General features: G+C 34.3%; 1 protein-coding gene across 1 annotated transcript in view; it reads left to right on the forward strand.

Moving 5' to 3' along the window:
- Positions 1-15781, forward strand: part of Cacna2d1 (calcium channel, voltage-dependent, alpha 2/delta subunit 1) — a 374122-nt gene that overhangs the window by 306274 nt on the left and 52067 nt on the right. Inside the window, exons 11-15 of the mRNA XM_013026008.1 lie at positions 1753-1911; positions 4015-4119; positions 11857-11935; positions 12733-12782; positions 14288-14377. Coding sequence (XP_012881462.1) covers positions 1753-1911; positions 4015-4119; positions 11857-11935; positions 12733-12782; positions 14288-14377 — 483 coding nt within the window. The remainder of the gene's footprint in view (positions 1-1752; positions 1912-4014; positions 4120-11856; positions 11936-12732; positions 12783-14287; positions 14378-15781) is intronic.

The following is a 15781-nucleotide window of genomic DNA, read 5'->3' on the forward strand; positions in this document are numbered from 1 at the left end:
AGTACTTCTAGGCAGTTCATGGGTTTTAGTAAAGGTGGTCAGATGTGATGTTAGTTTCTTGAAAATAGCCATAATTGTATGGATAGAGACTATCAGCTACTTTCTCTGGGGTTTAGGATACTTATTTTGTTTTTAATATAATGTCTACTGTCAGTGTCCTATCAAAAATATAAAAATTAAAAAATATTTAAAATTTTGTTTTAATAGAGTTCCATGTATAACAACTTAAGTATAATCAAGATTTTGAGTTTAACTTTCCTTTTATTCTCCTGCACTGCCATCTGGTGGTAGGTATGTGCCATAGCATCTGTTAGTACAATTTGATTTATAAATTTACTATTTTTGTTCATTAATTTAAGCTAATTATCTAATAAAAGTTTATTACATGTTGTGTATTATAGCTAACTTTTATAAATAAGTTCGATAATGTCTGATTTTAAAAATCTATATTTTGCATCAAAATGGCCTTAGCCCACAATTTTGTACCATATTTATTTTACAAGAACAAAGAACATAGTAGCACATCCTCAGAATGTTTTTTTTTTTCACTTACTACTAATAAAATACCCTGTATGTGCCACGTGCTTGCAATGTAATTGTGGAATGAACATTTTCTCTGGTTACTGGCTAATTTTTCAATGGGAGACTCTTATCATTGAACCTTAATCCCCTGATCTCTGCCTACCGAATAGCTGGGATTATGGGTTTGAGACACTGCAGATGGATGCATTATACATTATTGATCAGAGTATCCTTCACTTTTTTATCTCCCCAATCAACTGTCTGCTAGTAAGTATGTTTTTTGTTTGTTTGTTTTTATTCCTGTTTCATATGTGGCCTGAACAGTTTTCTCAACTTACAAAATTTATTAATGAATGGCAGATCTATCTCACAGTATTTATCTTGCTCAGATCCTTTCGGAAATAAAATGCATGAATGCATTTTACAGAGTGATCAGTTCTTTTTTGTTTTATATTTATTATTCGTTCATTAATTTACTATCTTCATGTACAAAGGAGTTTCAAGTCAGAAGACTCAGTTCTGAGCAGGTATCCCTGGAGCTAATATTCTTATCCTTACATAGCGCCTTGTTCAGAGCCTTATTGCTCACATCCACAACTGTACTTGGACTTAGCGCATCCATGGTGTGTACGGGAGTGACCTGCCCGCCCTTTCCTGCAGGATTCACCTGCGTTCTTCCATCTAATCCATATGGTGGCATTTCTGAAAGGATACAAGTTGTTCTTGATTTTATAAGATTACTTTTTGGTTTTATCTCCATAAGAAGACTTCACCATTAAATTTAAGCATTTGTTGTTTTCATCCAATGCCCTTCCTCTCTAGCCTTTCCTGATGGCATGTAATTTTAAATGCTTCCCCTCTGCTTCCTGCGCAGGCATATACTTTTGGAAATCTGAATGCATTTCACTTTCAGTCATTTTTGTCTATATACTCACCAAATTTGAGAAATAGAAGGGACCTTGTGAATCTCAAATCCCAATTTACAAGGCAGTAAAGCAGGAGCTAGGACGGAGAATGGCCTGGATTTCGGCATGGATGGAAGGGTTAGAGGGAGAGAGCTGCTGATTCTTTGGTGCTTGCGTGTGGCATAAATGTTCACTTTTCCTTTCAAAAGAAGAAGCAATGCAAAGAGATTGTGATGTATAAAACACAGGTTTCGTGGAAATTGTATAATTGGCTTTAATATTCATTTACATTTTTTCTTTCTTTCTTTTTTTTTCTCTTTTGCAGTTTAACAGCAATGCTCAGGACGTGAGCTGCTTCCAGCACCTCGTCCAAGCAAATGTGAGAAATAAGAAGGTGTTGAAGGATGCAGTGAACAACATCACAGCCAAGGGAATCACTGACTATAAGAAAGGCTTTAGTTTTGCCTTTGAACAACTTCTTAATGTGAGCATCATTGCTATATGTCTTTTCTTCTTTTATCATTGATTTGTTGTGTCTTAATTTCTGTATTCTGTGAGTGACTGTTCTCTGGGTTAGGTTCAGTGCTGATTTAGCAAGCAGATATAAACCAGGTGCCAGTGATTTAGGCTTGTAATCCTAGCTGCATAGGAGATCTGAGGATCTTGATTTAAAGCCAGCCAAAAGTACAGCTGTGGTTCAGGTGGTGAGAGCCAGCCTTAAATTAGAAGCTAGGAACCTAGCCTAGGCCCTGAGTTCAAGACCTGGAACCAACACATACACACAAACACACACACATACACACACACACACACACCTGGTATTCCAGATAAATTCATGCTACAGATGTGTCTAGCTGGTAGAAATCTGTGACTTCTTTGTATTTTGAAATTCAAACTTAGAAAGAATACACAGGGAAGATACCTTCCCCCATTTTCTTCCTATCATACCTTGAAGAAATAATTTAAAGCCTGCTTTTGCTTCACTTTACATAATACATGAAAAAAATCACAGCTAGGTAGAAAATCAATGTTTTGTATCAATACGATATGTTTGCAATCATCAAATGGTTACTAGAAATGTTTTAATATTTTACTAATATTCTTTTTTTTTTCTTTTGCTGGTCTTTGGGCTTAAACTCAGGGCCTGGGCGCTTTCTCTGAGATTCTTTTGCTCAAGGTTAGGGCTCTAACCACTTGAACACAGCACCACTTCCAGCTTTTTCTGTTTATGTGGTACTGAGGAATTGAACCCAGGCAAGCACTCTATCACTGAGCTACATTCCCAGCCCTTACTAATATTCTTATAGCATACATTATTTGTATAAGAGGGATCATTATGACATTTTCATATATGCGTATAGTGTACACCATTAATCTCTTTCCTTCTATCCCTCTTCCTTACCCTTTCCCTGATTCTTAAAACAATTTCAAACAGGTTCCATTGTTTTCTTTTCAGATATGAATGTCAAGTACTTTGAACATATTCACCCTCACCCTCTACACTCACCATTTCCTCTCCTGCTGATAGTCACTTATAGTGTCTTAATTGTAGATGTCTACTTCGTGTCCTTTAAATTTGTTGTTCCTAAATGTTCAAAAATATTCCAGGGGGTAGTTATGATAGTGAATGTAAAGACAAGTCCCAGAGTGGGCATGCCTTCTCCATAGGGATTCACCTGAATCACCCAGAAGTCCTCAGTGAGCATGCATGCCAACCTAGGGCCTCAAGTGATGGAACTTCCCACACTGTGCACCCATCTCTTCAGATGCCCATATCTTCCATTTCACCTTGAACCACTTAGAATGGGAGCCATACTTGGGTTTGTGCGTCTCCAGAAGCAGTAGAGTTGACAGTATGATCCTCACCTCCCATACTGTGTAAATGTTTTCTCATTTCTGCAATACATGTTCCCACTGTAGTATTCAGAGGATTGTGGGTAGAGCTTAGCACACAGGTTGCGCCACTTACAAAAGAAGTGTAGAGCGGTGCACAGGGGACTGTCATTTCAGAGTCTGTCATTGTAGAAACCTAAGATAAAGAGAATAAAATGACCTAGGAGAGAAGGAAGACAGAGTGATTTGGAAATGGATTGAAAAGTTACATGAAGAATATACATTTTAAAATGATATTTTTTAATTTGTGCTGTAAAATCAGAGAGGCATGCAATCCACGCAGCCATTTAGTCATTCAAAAATCACTTTACTAATCTGTACTTATGAATTACCGATGAGTAAATAAACACTATTATGTGCTAGCCACTCTTCTACCAGGGTACTATGGAACAGAATAGTGAAAAATACTATGAGGGAAAATGCAATGTGGAAGGGAGATTACTATGTACAGCACAGTGTCAAGGGAAGGTGTCACAGATAGAAAGGCTTGTGATCAGAGGTCTGAGAGAAGCGACAGCCAGATGTTGGCTGCCTGGGCAGTGAGGGGTGGGCCTGGCTTGATCGGGAAGCTCTTCTTAGACTACCAAGAAGACCTTTCTTTCACTCAGTACTTGAAAGCCACACACGTTCTTCCTTGATTCTCTTCCTTGTCTTTGGCTGTGACTGATATACAGTGTGCTATTTTTTTTAACAGTATAATGTTTCCAGAGCCAACTGCAATAAAATTATCATGTTATTCACCGATGGAGGAGAAGAGAGAGCCCAGGAGATATTTACCAAGTACAACAAAGACAAAAAAGTAAGTATAATTTTATAATACTTTAATTTTAAAGACTAGGTGATTTAAAGACATAATCATAGTGAGTGTGAATTTTTTAAATAAAATACTTGTCTCAATTCATAAGTCATGAATTATGGATTATGAAATATAATATTTGTGTGAGTTACCCAAATATTTTGCAACTCATACTTTATGTTATATATCACTATACTATATATAAAATGTATATCATACAGTATATATTTCATTCATAAAATAGTTTAGACTTATGATAGTATTAGACTCTGTGGATATATTCTGAATGACAAGAGATCATAAAGAGCAAACACAGAAGCCAGTGGAAATGTAGAATAGTTTAAGCTTTCCTTGGATAAAGTTTTATTGTGTCATTTAATTGTTGAAGTTTAGAATAATATTTAAATTTTCTAAGTACTCCAGAAAAGTTACTATACTACAGATAATTAGAGATATGTAATTTTATATATTTGCTATCAAAGACATATACAACAACAAATATGGTACTTACAATGAAATAATAGCCCTAGCCAAGTGCTAAATTCTGCAATGAGTTGCCACATAGATAAACCTCGTTGTTATTGCTAAGTGAATTATTCTATTTACAAAAAAGACAAAAATTACCACGTTCATGAGGTATCTAAAATAGTCCAATTCTTAGATTAGAGTGAAGTAGTAGTTGCCAGGGTCAGAGGAGAGGGTTCTGGGAATCTTCAAATCAGTGTGCCTAAAGTCTCACTTAAGCAAATGAGTCAACTTCAGAGACCTGTGTATTTTTACTGGAATTGCAGTAAAAAATAATCATCATATACTCAGTACATTAAGAGGGGAGATCTCCTGGCAAGTATTTTTAACATCATAAAATAGGATTGAAAAATCTATGTGTTGATTGGTACATTTCCTTTCATACACTATCATCTGTTCCTCATTCTCTATCATTCTTTCCCTCCCATCTCCACCCACGAGTTGCCTGGTTCACTTTTACCAATGTCCAGTGTGCTCCACTGCTGCCTTTTCCACCCTTTTTCCTCGGATGTTGCACCCTCGCCCCACCCTCCTACAGATATGCATGTAATATACCGTACTGAAGGCAAAGAATTGCCTGGTATATGTAAATGTAACCCCACTGTATATCACCTCTATAATAACAGTAAAGTTAAATTAATAAAAAGTTTCCCGTGTCAAAGTTTTGATAACTTTAATAATCTCCAAGCTCCTCTGTGAACGATGCTTTTCCTTCCAACTTCCAGTCTGTCATGTGTCTCACTGGCATGCATTCTTCCTCTACATCAATGAAAATCGAGTCAGCCTCAGCTGGGTAGATGTGCTGAAGCCTGAAAGGCAGAGCATTAGAACAAAACTTTGGGGCTATTTTCAGGAAAGTACTGCTCTCTGCAATTCATCTACCTGATTGTAGATAGGTAGGGCCTTAAACACCAAATCTAGGTTAATCTCCCGGCACAACTGTTCCAAATTAAAGCACATTTACTTTCACATCCTCACCTGTACCAGGGCCATTCCCCAGGGCTCACCCACGTGTAGGAGACCTCCTCAAACTTGGTGCCAAAATGAAAATGAACTCCGGCAAAAGGTCCAAACAAATGAAGAAAGGAAAGTAAAACCAGACACACAGTTGAAAGATAATTCCCAGTACTAGAAAAGTTAACTGTATTTGATTTCCTATAGGATAGTGAACAGATTACTTAGCAGTATACATTGAAGTTTGCCTCCTCTGCTAAGAAGTCACTGACGCTGCTTAATTTTCAGAAGTAATTGGGGAAACAATCGAAAGTACTAAAAGGAAGATTTCAAAATGCCTAGTGTGTTGAGAGCATAAAAATAAAGGACATAAGAATTTAATAAGTGTGGAATAATTTTTAAATAAAGAGTGTACAACTAAGGTTTTAAGCCTTTGGCAATATGGATTATGGTAATCCATCTAATTTTAAAGAATTAGCCTTGCAAAACCACAAAGTATTCTCTAGAGTCCTGTCAAATCTCAAGTAGAGAGAAGAGAGAAGTATTCTATAGTTTATAAAATGTAAGCAAGGTTACAAATGACTGTCATTTGTGCTTTCTGTAGCTAAAGTGTACATTGTTTTTTACATCAACAGATAGCAAGAAAAACAATACAGCAGGAATGAATCAATGCCAGCCCTTCCATCTCTCTGCCTGGACCACCAGGCCTCTTCAGGGCATGCTTAAACACATGATATTGGGGGACTTTTAACTTATCAAATATTTAGTACTATTTAGCAATTACATTGCTTCTAAGACCTTTCAGACATTTTTATCCTTTCAGCAGTGTCTAATATTTTCAGCTTTAGAATAAGAGAAAACACTTTATTCATTAAAAACTACCATTTGTCTCTGCTGGCGCTACTGGATAGTTGCAAGCCATTCATTACTGCCCTTCCTTACTGAGAGATTATAAATTTATAAGGTATATTCAGTGTGTGTGTGTGTGTGTGTGTGTGTGTGTGTGTGTGTGTGTGTGTGTGTCCTTCTTTCTGAAAGCATTTACTTCTCATCGAATAGCATTAATGTTGAAAACATGTTCTCTATTCTAAGTAGTCTTCTAAATAAACACACACACACACACACATTACCATCATGCATGCATTTACAGAGTACTAAATTCTACATCTAAAAACAATCTCATGAAAAATACAATGACTGCATTATGGAGGAAGTACGATATGCTTTATATGAGAAACTTTAATAGTAGAGAAAGCATACTCGAAATCATTTTAGGGGAGAATTGAAGCATCTATTTAAGCAGAGTTGTGCTACTTAGACTCAGCATTGTCAGATTATGATAAAACACTGCCTTCCCTGCTGCTTCTGTGGCTGCCTTCTCTGATTAAAGACTGCATAGAGTTCCTCAGAGGGGTGTGTCCTGCTGAGCCTTTCTCAGGTTTTTCTTTTTGCCAAATATCTCCTCTTTTATTCTCTGTTAACACAGAGCATCTTCCTTCCTCTCATTCCTCCCATCAGATGATCATTTTTAATTATTTCTTGACATTTTACCTAGGATCTACCTTCTTTTCATAAGCTCCTTGGAGTCAGGATGCCATAAATATTATAAATTTAAAGTGTTTGCTCATATGTAAAGCATATCAACAAACCGGCAATAAATATATGCTTAACGTTAACTATAAGACATTCATAAATGATATAAAATCAACAGCTTCTATTTCATTTGAAAGATTACTCAAAAATATCATTTTTCTGTACAGTGGGACTCCGGTGTAAAAATACATTCAATATAGGCTCGTCAGAGTCACGTTCCATGATTCTATCACTCTCCATCCCTCTCTTCCCTTCCCAAACCAATCTCAACAAGCTTCTTTGATACATTTTCACAAATGTACATGAAGTATTTTAACCATACTCACCCTCCTTCACTCCCCTTATTTACTCTCCCCCTTCCATTAATACCCACCTATTGTATAATGCTATAAATAAAACAAAATTTTATTTGTTCAAATATTCTGCATTCAAGTATGTTTGTGATGAATGGAAAACGTTGTAAAATTTTCTCCTAAGACATTCAGTCCACTTGTATTTTGATAGGCTTAATACCAAAAATCTTAGTACACAGAGAAGATGAATAAAACCCATCCCTGGCATCAGTTGTTCTAATATATTTCGATAGCTGAAGTTTGTTTTTATTTTTACTTTTTTTAGTTTTATTGGCTTCCTTTCTTCATTGAATCATTTCCATTACTCTTTGGAGATTTGCCTATTGTAAATTAAACTTGACCTCTGGATAACTGATAATTGCAGAGGTGACAGTTTCCAGTAACTGTGTTCTGCTGGGAAACACATTTCTATGGTTTCTAAAAGGTTGACCCTGTGGATTTGGAAGACTCTGAGCTGATTCTACAAACAAGACAAAACAAAACAAAAATTACCAGAAGTCAGTCTGTATGATCAATTTATAATCAGATAAAGAACAAAATATATTTTAAAGAACACAATTTGCTGTTAAATACATTTTCTTGAATCAAAAGTGGATCAGGCTTGTATAACTCTGAATTATTATGTTTATAATACCATCCTTGTAAGAGAAAAATAGATATTAAAACAACTGAAGGCAAATTGTATAACTTTACAGCTAATTATAGAATGGTTTTAATTCGTGCCTAATTTTTATTAAATCTGCTCTCTGAATCACTATTATTCTATTGGATATGCTGAAACAAGTAAGCATTATGACTCAAGAATTTCACAAACTTTTCTGTATTCACTAGGGGTAATACAACCCATAAGTGGTACAAGTTTGTGAAATATCCTTCATTTTAAAAATAATCTTACTATCTTTAAGTAGTTATACAAAGGAGTTGCCATACACTGAAGCAGTTTATGAATACAGTTATGAATACAGTGCATTGGTGTCACATTATAAAGTACAAAGTGACTTCAAGTCCTGTTTTGGGTTACATTCTCTCCATGTATTTTCATGGGTCAATTTATATGTCAGCAAAACTGGAGACCAGTGAACAATGACATTTTTACTCACTTAACAATTATATAGACTTACGTAAGCACATTCTGTTCTCAAATCTTGTAACAGAATAAACCCAAATCCAATATTTATTCCACACTGTTGTCCCATATTATTTGTGTTGAAAACCTGCACTCAAACATTGTGAAAAAATTTGTCAATGCCATTAATGATTGTGTGTCTCTTTTGACTTTATAATGGAACTTTTACAGATACAGGCATTTTGAAATAAGCCCCTACTTAAAAACACACATTAGTTGAGGAACAATGGTTCACTTAATTGTTAACAATTAATGTCCTTAGAATGTTTCACACAGACAAATTTCAGTGTGCATTCATTACATAAATCAACCACATTGCTAAAAAGGTGCCAGAGTATGACAAGTAAAATGTTTTCCTTCACCAAAATTGAAAATGCCATGAAATTGACATTATCTGGATTAAGTGATAAACTTAGGAGTTCACACCAACTGTCCCTCAACTCAGGTGCATGATTTCTAAGTAGAGTCTTGTTTTGAAATGTTGTTTTCATTTGATAATGTACTACTAAAAATGGTACTAAAATATGCATCTCTGAGTTGGAAATGATGGTATTTCCAGAAATGTATTTCAAGAATTTCCATTTCTCTGAAATCATAGTTAAAGAATCACGAACTTAAAGATATAGAAAATATCAGAGAGTGGGGAGAGCAATCACTTCTGTGGACTTTGGGAACCTGACATTTTAGACAGAGTTCATTGGGCATCCACAGGGTGGCAGTAATACAGTGAAGAAAAGGAGAATGAAATCTGCATGACTACATACAGACTCTTAAATTTCAACAATACTATAAAGTGAATAGTGCTAATGTGTATTACATCTAATTAAAATTGTTATGTAGTTAGGTCAAAGATATAAAGCAAAGACAAATGAAGCAGGTACCTCCTGATGAAATATTTTTGTGTTCATTTTTCAGTGTTATATAAACAATGTAGGCATTAGAAGCTCTGTTTTGAGGGACTTATATTAAACTTTTTCTCAAGTAAGTGTAGATTCATAAAATAATTTTAGAAAGTTCTAAGTAGTCCTTGTCATTTATGTGATTATGTGACAACACATAAACCTGAGATATTTAACATATCTTAGGTATATTAGATTTTATAAACATAATGAAAAGAAGGTTTTTGTAATTAAGATTGTTGTAACTACTTGGAAGAAAATTTGCATCAAGACAAATAAAAATTGAGAAAAGCGGTACAAATTCAACATTTATAATATCCAAATAATTCATTGTTAACATAACTTGATTTTTGATAGCCAAGCATCTATGTTCAAAAAGTAACAAGAGGGAAAGCACAGCATGATTTAAAAACTAATTAAATGTGACACAATGTACACTGTACCCTCAGTTCTGATCCCAAATTCTTAAATGTTGATGATTAGTAAAGGCTTCATGGAAGCAACCAGAAGGAAGTTAGGTACCGTTTCTGTATTAAAACAATTAAGGCAATGCGCCTTTGTACCATTGCTGTGCTTTTTTAAAATTTTAGTTTAAGTTAGCTTATTTGAACTATTGAAATGATAAGATCAGTCAAAACAATCACACAATAGTGTGTAGTCTATATTATGAGGAATGCTTGCCTTGTACAGACATAGAGACAATAATTCACTTAGTCTTGCTCACTTGCTCCTTTACATTGAAAAGTATCTTATAGAAAATACTTTACTACAACACTCATATAGTAACAGGAAAAACTGGAGCCAGCTCTGCTTTAGGATCAACCTATCTGGCATGCCTTTTGACACTTGCTGTGAAGGAGGTCCTAGGCCCTGGTGCTTTCTGCATCATCTGATAGTTCACTTGCTCTGCAGTCATGTGGTGATTAGCGCAGTTAAATTAAATTATCAGTTAGGGTGGTCAACCTGCTTAGAAAAATATTTCCCTTCCAAAGTATGTTCAACTATGTAACTATGTGACTGTGAAATATTTAGACAGTTCCCCAATAATCTAATTACCAAAATCAAGAAAATGCAACCATTCCATTTTGAGGGAGAATTCGGAGACAGAATGAGAGGAAAAGGATAGGGTTGCCATGGGGATATAGGATTGTAACCACATCTCAGTCAAGTTTGAGGCTGGTCTGGGGGTACATAGTAATGTTCTACCAGAAAAGGAAAAAGAAGAGAAAGAGAGGGGAGAGGACAGAAGCGATGGAAAGGGAGCAGAGAGAAGGGGAGGGGAAAAATACTAAAACTCTTTAAATACCAATACAAAAAAAACACAACAAACAAACAAACAAAAACCAGGAAATAAACCCAAAACATTCATGTGTATCAACCAAATGTCTTTGTACTTTTCTAGCTAAGTCAAACCTGAATAACTCAATAGTGGCTTAGATAAGTGTTACAAGTGAATAAGCAAATCCTGCCTTTTTTTTAGGGACAATATGATTTGTGTGTCCCCAACCATTAAAATAAATAGATTGAGAAATCTTCTGAACCTTGCATCCTGGAATAATGTGCAAAATATAAAACATTAAATAATTAGATAAGGTTCTTTAAATATTCAACCCATGTGAACTAAGGAAAAATCTTGTAGCCTAAAATACATATTTATGTCAGCCATACTAGGATTGCACCCTAATATGTGTATCATAAGTATTCCCATGGTGTGAAAATAGCAAAACATTACTAAGCTTACTTGCTTAAAACAACTAAAGCTTTGTGTATTCATGCTCCTCACCACATACCTATCATGTAAAGAAGTTTTGGAGTTGGTTCTTTTTTTTTTTTTTTTGCTTTAATTGCACAGGAGAGGTGAGATTGAATTTGGCCTGAAACATGCATTTTTTTCTTATAAATGAAACCTCAGTCATATTCTAGATTGAGAACTAGACTGTGGTGTAGAGCAATCTACTGCTATTTACATGCAACCGCTGTCAGTGGGGTCTATGTTGAGAGTAGACTATGTGTTTTCCCTATGATGTCTTCCTAAATTTATACTGGCTTCAATTTTTCTTATCATAATAAACTATCTGTAGGTTTGTTCGTCTTTGTTTTTTCCCCTCCTGACCCCCATCTCCCACAAGTTTTATAGTTCATTTTCAACCTAGTGTCTAGTAAACGTCACTGCTGCGTTTATTCAACCCTTGTCCCACTACTTCTGAAATGTCTTTGCTTTAGCTATCTTATTTTGAATTCAATTCAATTATACTTACTCTAAAGACAACCTGTTTTGTGATCCATGCAGGTACGTGTATTCACCTTTTCAGTTGGTCAACATAATTATGACAGAGGACCTATTCAATGGATGGCTTGTGCAAATAAAGGTAACAGATTTGTGTCTTACTAAAAAAAAAACAAACAGAAGTGTTCTGGTAATTGTTGTCATATCTACATTATCTTATAAAATAATCTTAAATTGTAACAAGCTTGGATAGGACCTGAAGGAAGGATAAGTTTATTAACTTTTTTTTCAGAACAAAACACACAATGCATTGTGACATTAGTATTACATTGTAAAATATTTAGATATCTGCTCATATACTATTGTCAATTAGTAAAATGATACATTATGGTGAGTGACATTTAATTATATGCAATATATATGTGGATTTTTTCCCTTCTAAGTACCTAAATTATCATTTGTTTGCAAAATGTCTTGCACCTTCCTGAGTAATCCAGAGTTCATATAGAGAATAGATACTTCCTTGGTGCTCATGAAAAATGATTTTATTTGAAAAACAAGCTGAGATACCATAGCAACAAATAGAATTTGAATATATTATGAAAATCAAATTTAGCATTCAACTTTCATACAAATAATAATCATTTATTTATCTGGATCTTCAATAATTTATCCAGTGAAATATATATTTTAATAATTCTAAGTTTCCTGCTGCTTCAAGAAAAATTGCTTCAAAATATCGAATAACTTAATAAAAGTTTTCACAGTCTATATATTTATTGTGAAAATCCATTAAACATTTTCTGATATATCATTTGTATTTAAGTGTTTTCTCAGTTTTAAAAGAAAAAATATCTTTTTTTAGTCTAACAAAGACACCAACTAACTTTGTGGCACTTTATTACTTTACTTATTCATGTATAAATATGTATGTTTCAGGTTATTATTATGAAATCCCCTCCATTGGAGCTATAAGGATTAATACTCAGGTATGGTTATTTAAAACTTGTGTGAATTATTCCTTTGAAGTTTAAGAATATTTTCTGGCTTATATATATTCAGTATGGGGAGAATAGATAAAAATAAAAGTAACAAATATCAATAGTATGGTATTTGTATTAAAATATTGAGTGTCACAGAAATCTTGGTCTTTATTGCATGAAAGTTTCAACTATTGTCAAACATTTAAAACTCATATCAAATTTAACCTAAAAAGGAATATGATGTTATTCTTGTACACTGAAAACATCTCAAATGAATAAAATCAGATTTTTCTCATAGTTGTATTGCATTAAATTTGAAGTGATCTTATTACAAAGCATATACATAAGTTTCTGAGACACATAGAATACTAAACAATTATTTGGGGTTTTAAAAATATACAAGCACTAGATGGAACTTCCATACCTCCCAAATAACTTCTGCCTATCTATTTTCCTGTTCAAGATAAAGATACAGAGAGCAGTCTTTTACCCCAACCCCAAAACTTGTCTTTTAGTAAAATTAAGCAAGTAAGTTAAATGTTCTTGTTCTTTGTTTTTTGGTTTATTTTATTTTTACTTCTCTGTCTATTTATTTATTTATTGGCCCTAGTGATTGAATTCAGGGCCCGAGCACTGTCCCTGAACTCTTTGCTCAAGACTAGTGCTCCACCCCTTTAAGCCACAGCTCTACTTCTGGATTTTGAGTGGATAATTGGAGATAAGAGTCTTCTGGGGACTTTTGTGCCCTGGTTGGCTTCCAATCCTGATTATCAAGTATCTTAGTGGCTAGGATTACTGGTGTGAGCCTCTAGCACCCACCTTAAATGTTCTTTTTAAATGTTCAGACATTATTATTCAAAAATAATGACTCAATTTTAAACACAAATGAAAATCTGCAAAACAGACTAAGTAAAAATTTAGCCTTTGCAGAAGTGAATACTGAACACATTGAATGTTGAAACAAAACAGCAACTGCATGTGAGTCTTATGTCTATATTTGCCACAGTATCATTTATTTTTTGATATGCTTAAATGTATTTTTGAATGTCAGCCAAACAATCTATGATATGAAAGCAAGTATGTGACTGCTCTATTACTTCAAATTTGTACAATTCCACTCAGTGAATCATAGAGCCTTAAATAGTTTAGATCAACATGAAACAACTCACAAGGAACGTATTTCACTTATCATTGCTGTACCTTGAGAAAAAGTGTCTGAGAGTTACTAGAAAAAAAAACTGGGGAAATATATTGTACAAATAAGGTAAATATGGCTGATTCAAAACACATAACAGAGATGAGGTTAGATAGGCAACGTGGAGTGTCACTGATGGACATTAAATATGTATACACTCTGTCTGATGGACAGACATTAAATATGTATACACTCTGTCTGAAGAAATGGAGTCCACATGTACTTTCCGCTGTAGATTCTCCTTACCCTATATAGATTAAGTTTTCCTAAAGATAACATTCCTAATTTTCATCCACACTTTGTTTTATATAAACAGGAATATCTGGACGTTCTGGGAAGACCAATGGTCTTAGCAGGAGACAAAGCTAAGCAAGTCCAGTGGACAAACGTATACTTAGATGCACTGGTAAGAGGGTAGAATTTTCAACCAAATTATCATAATAAAAGCATGCAGCTGATTTTTGTTCTTCCTAGGTGACATTTCTTCTTTCCTCTTCATTAAGTCTCTTATAAAACTCCTTTTATCCCAAATGCCTTGGCTAAGCTCTAGATAGTACAAATAAAATCCTACATTTGTACATTTGGATGTAATAGAGAACCACATATGTAGAGTATTACGTTCTAGTTGATCTGCCAAGGATATAAAATTACTAACCTAGAATGTTGGAGTTATGGGTATTTTCATAAGATTTTGAATGTTTAGTATAAAAATTGATGAATGTCATATGAATGGAAAATTAATTTCTTCAGATTTTGAATAAAAATATCCTTAAATTAGATGTCAGCTGGTAGAAAGATATTAAATCTCCAAGATTGTAGCCAAACTCACCAAACCTCAGAACTACATTCACTTAGACAGACCATACTCTTATCTTACACTGAAACCATCACAAACTTATTATCCTCTTTGTATGCAATTTCTTTCCTAAAGTTCAAGTAGAGACATTTCTTTAAAACAAATAACACCCAGGGGTGATCAAGTTTTCTAGGAAATAAAATACATGTGTTGAAGTGTCCATGGCATAGTTACCATTTAGAAGTATTCCATCTTATGTTCTAAGTATTTCATCTTATGTTGAAACATTAGTTCTTCACTGTGGATGGTTTTGCCTTTATAAGTCACTTTGAAATGTCTAGACATTTTTGATTTCTTTTATCTTGGGGAAGTGAGTGACAAATACTATCTGTAGTGCATCAAGACAGCAAAAATAACTCGCCTAAATTATCAGTAGGACTAAAAATGAAAAATTTTGTGTTATTTTTACTTTACTAACATGATAGTTACAAATAATCATAACACCTTCAGTTTATTCAAAGCTTAATATTGCAGGCATTGCTAATTTACTGAAATAACATATTGGAGAGACTTGTGAAAAGTAGATGCTGATTCAGGAATGCCCTTTTCCCTACTTGGAATCCAATTATAGTATGTTCTTACTTTCCTAAATGCAATGATGAACCGAAAGGGCAGAACACTATCCATTTAAAACTAGTTATCATTTGCGTCTTGCAGAATAAACAAATACAGGAAGTCAGAAGAAAAATCGGCATGATTAGCAGCAGCTTTGCATGTTAAGGAAGATAAAATGAAGTTTGCTTACTCCAAGTTCTAGCTAACATTACTGTCCAATGTTCCTTCTTGACATCGCTTATTTACTGAAGGTCACATGGTCATCTAAAGTTAGAGCCAAAGTATTTTGCTTTTCTAACTCCATTACAGGACAGTGTGTGATAGGAGGGGCCAATAATTATGCTGCTGTATTTCCTATGACCAGAAGTTCATTAACCAGAAAGTCTGCATTGCTGGTAA

Source organism: Dipodomys ordii, unplaced genomic scaffold (genome assembly GCF_000151885.1).
Source record: "Dipodomys ordii isolate 6190 unplaced genomic scaffold, Dord_2.0 Scaffold90, whole genome shotgun sequence".
Lineage (NCBI taxonomy): Eukaryota > Metazoa > Chordata > Mammalia > Rodentia > Heteromyidae > Dipodomys > Dipodomys ordii.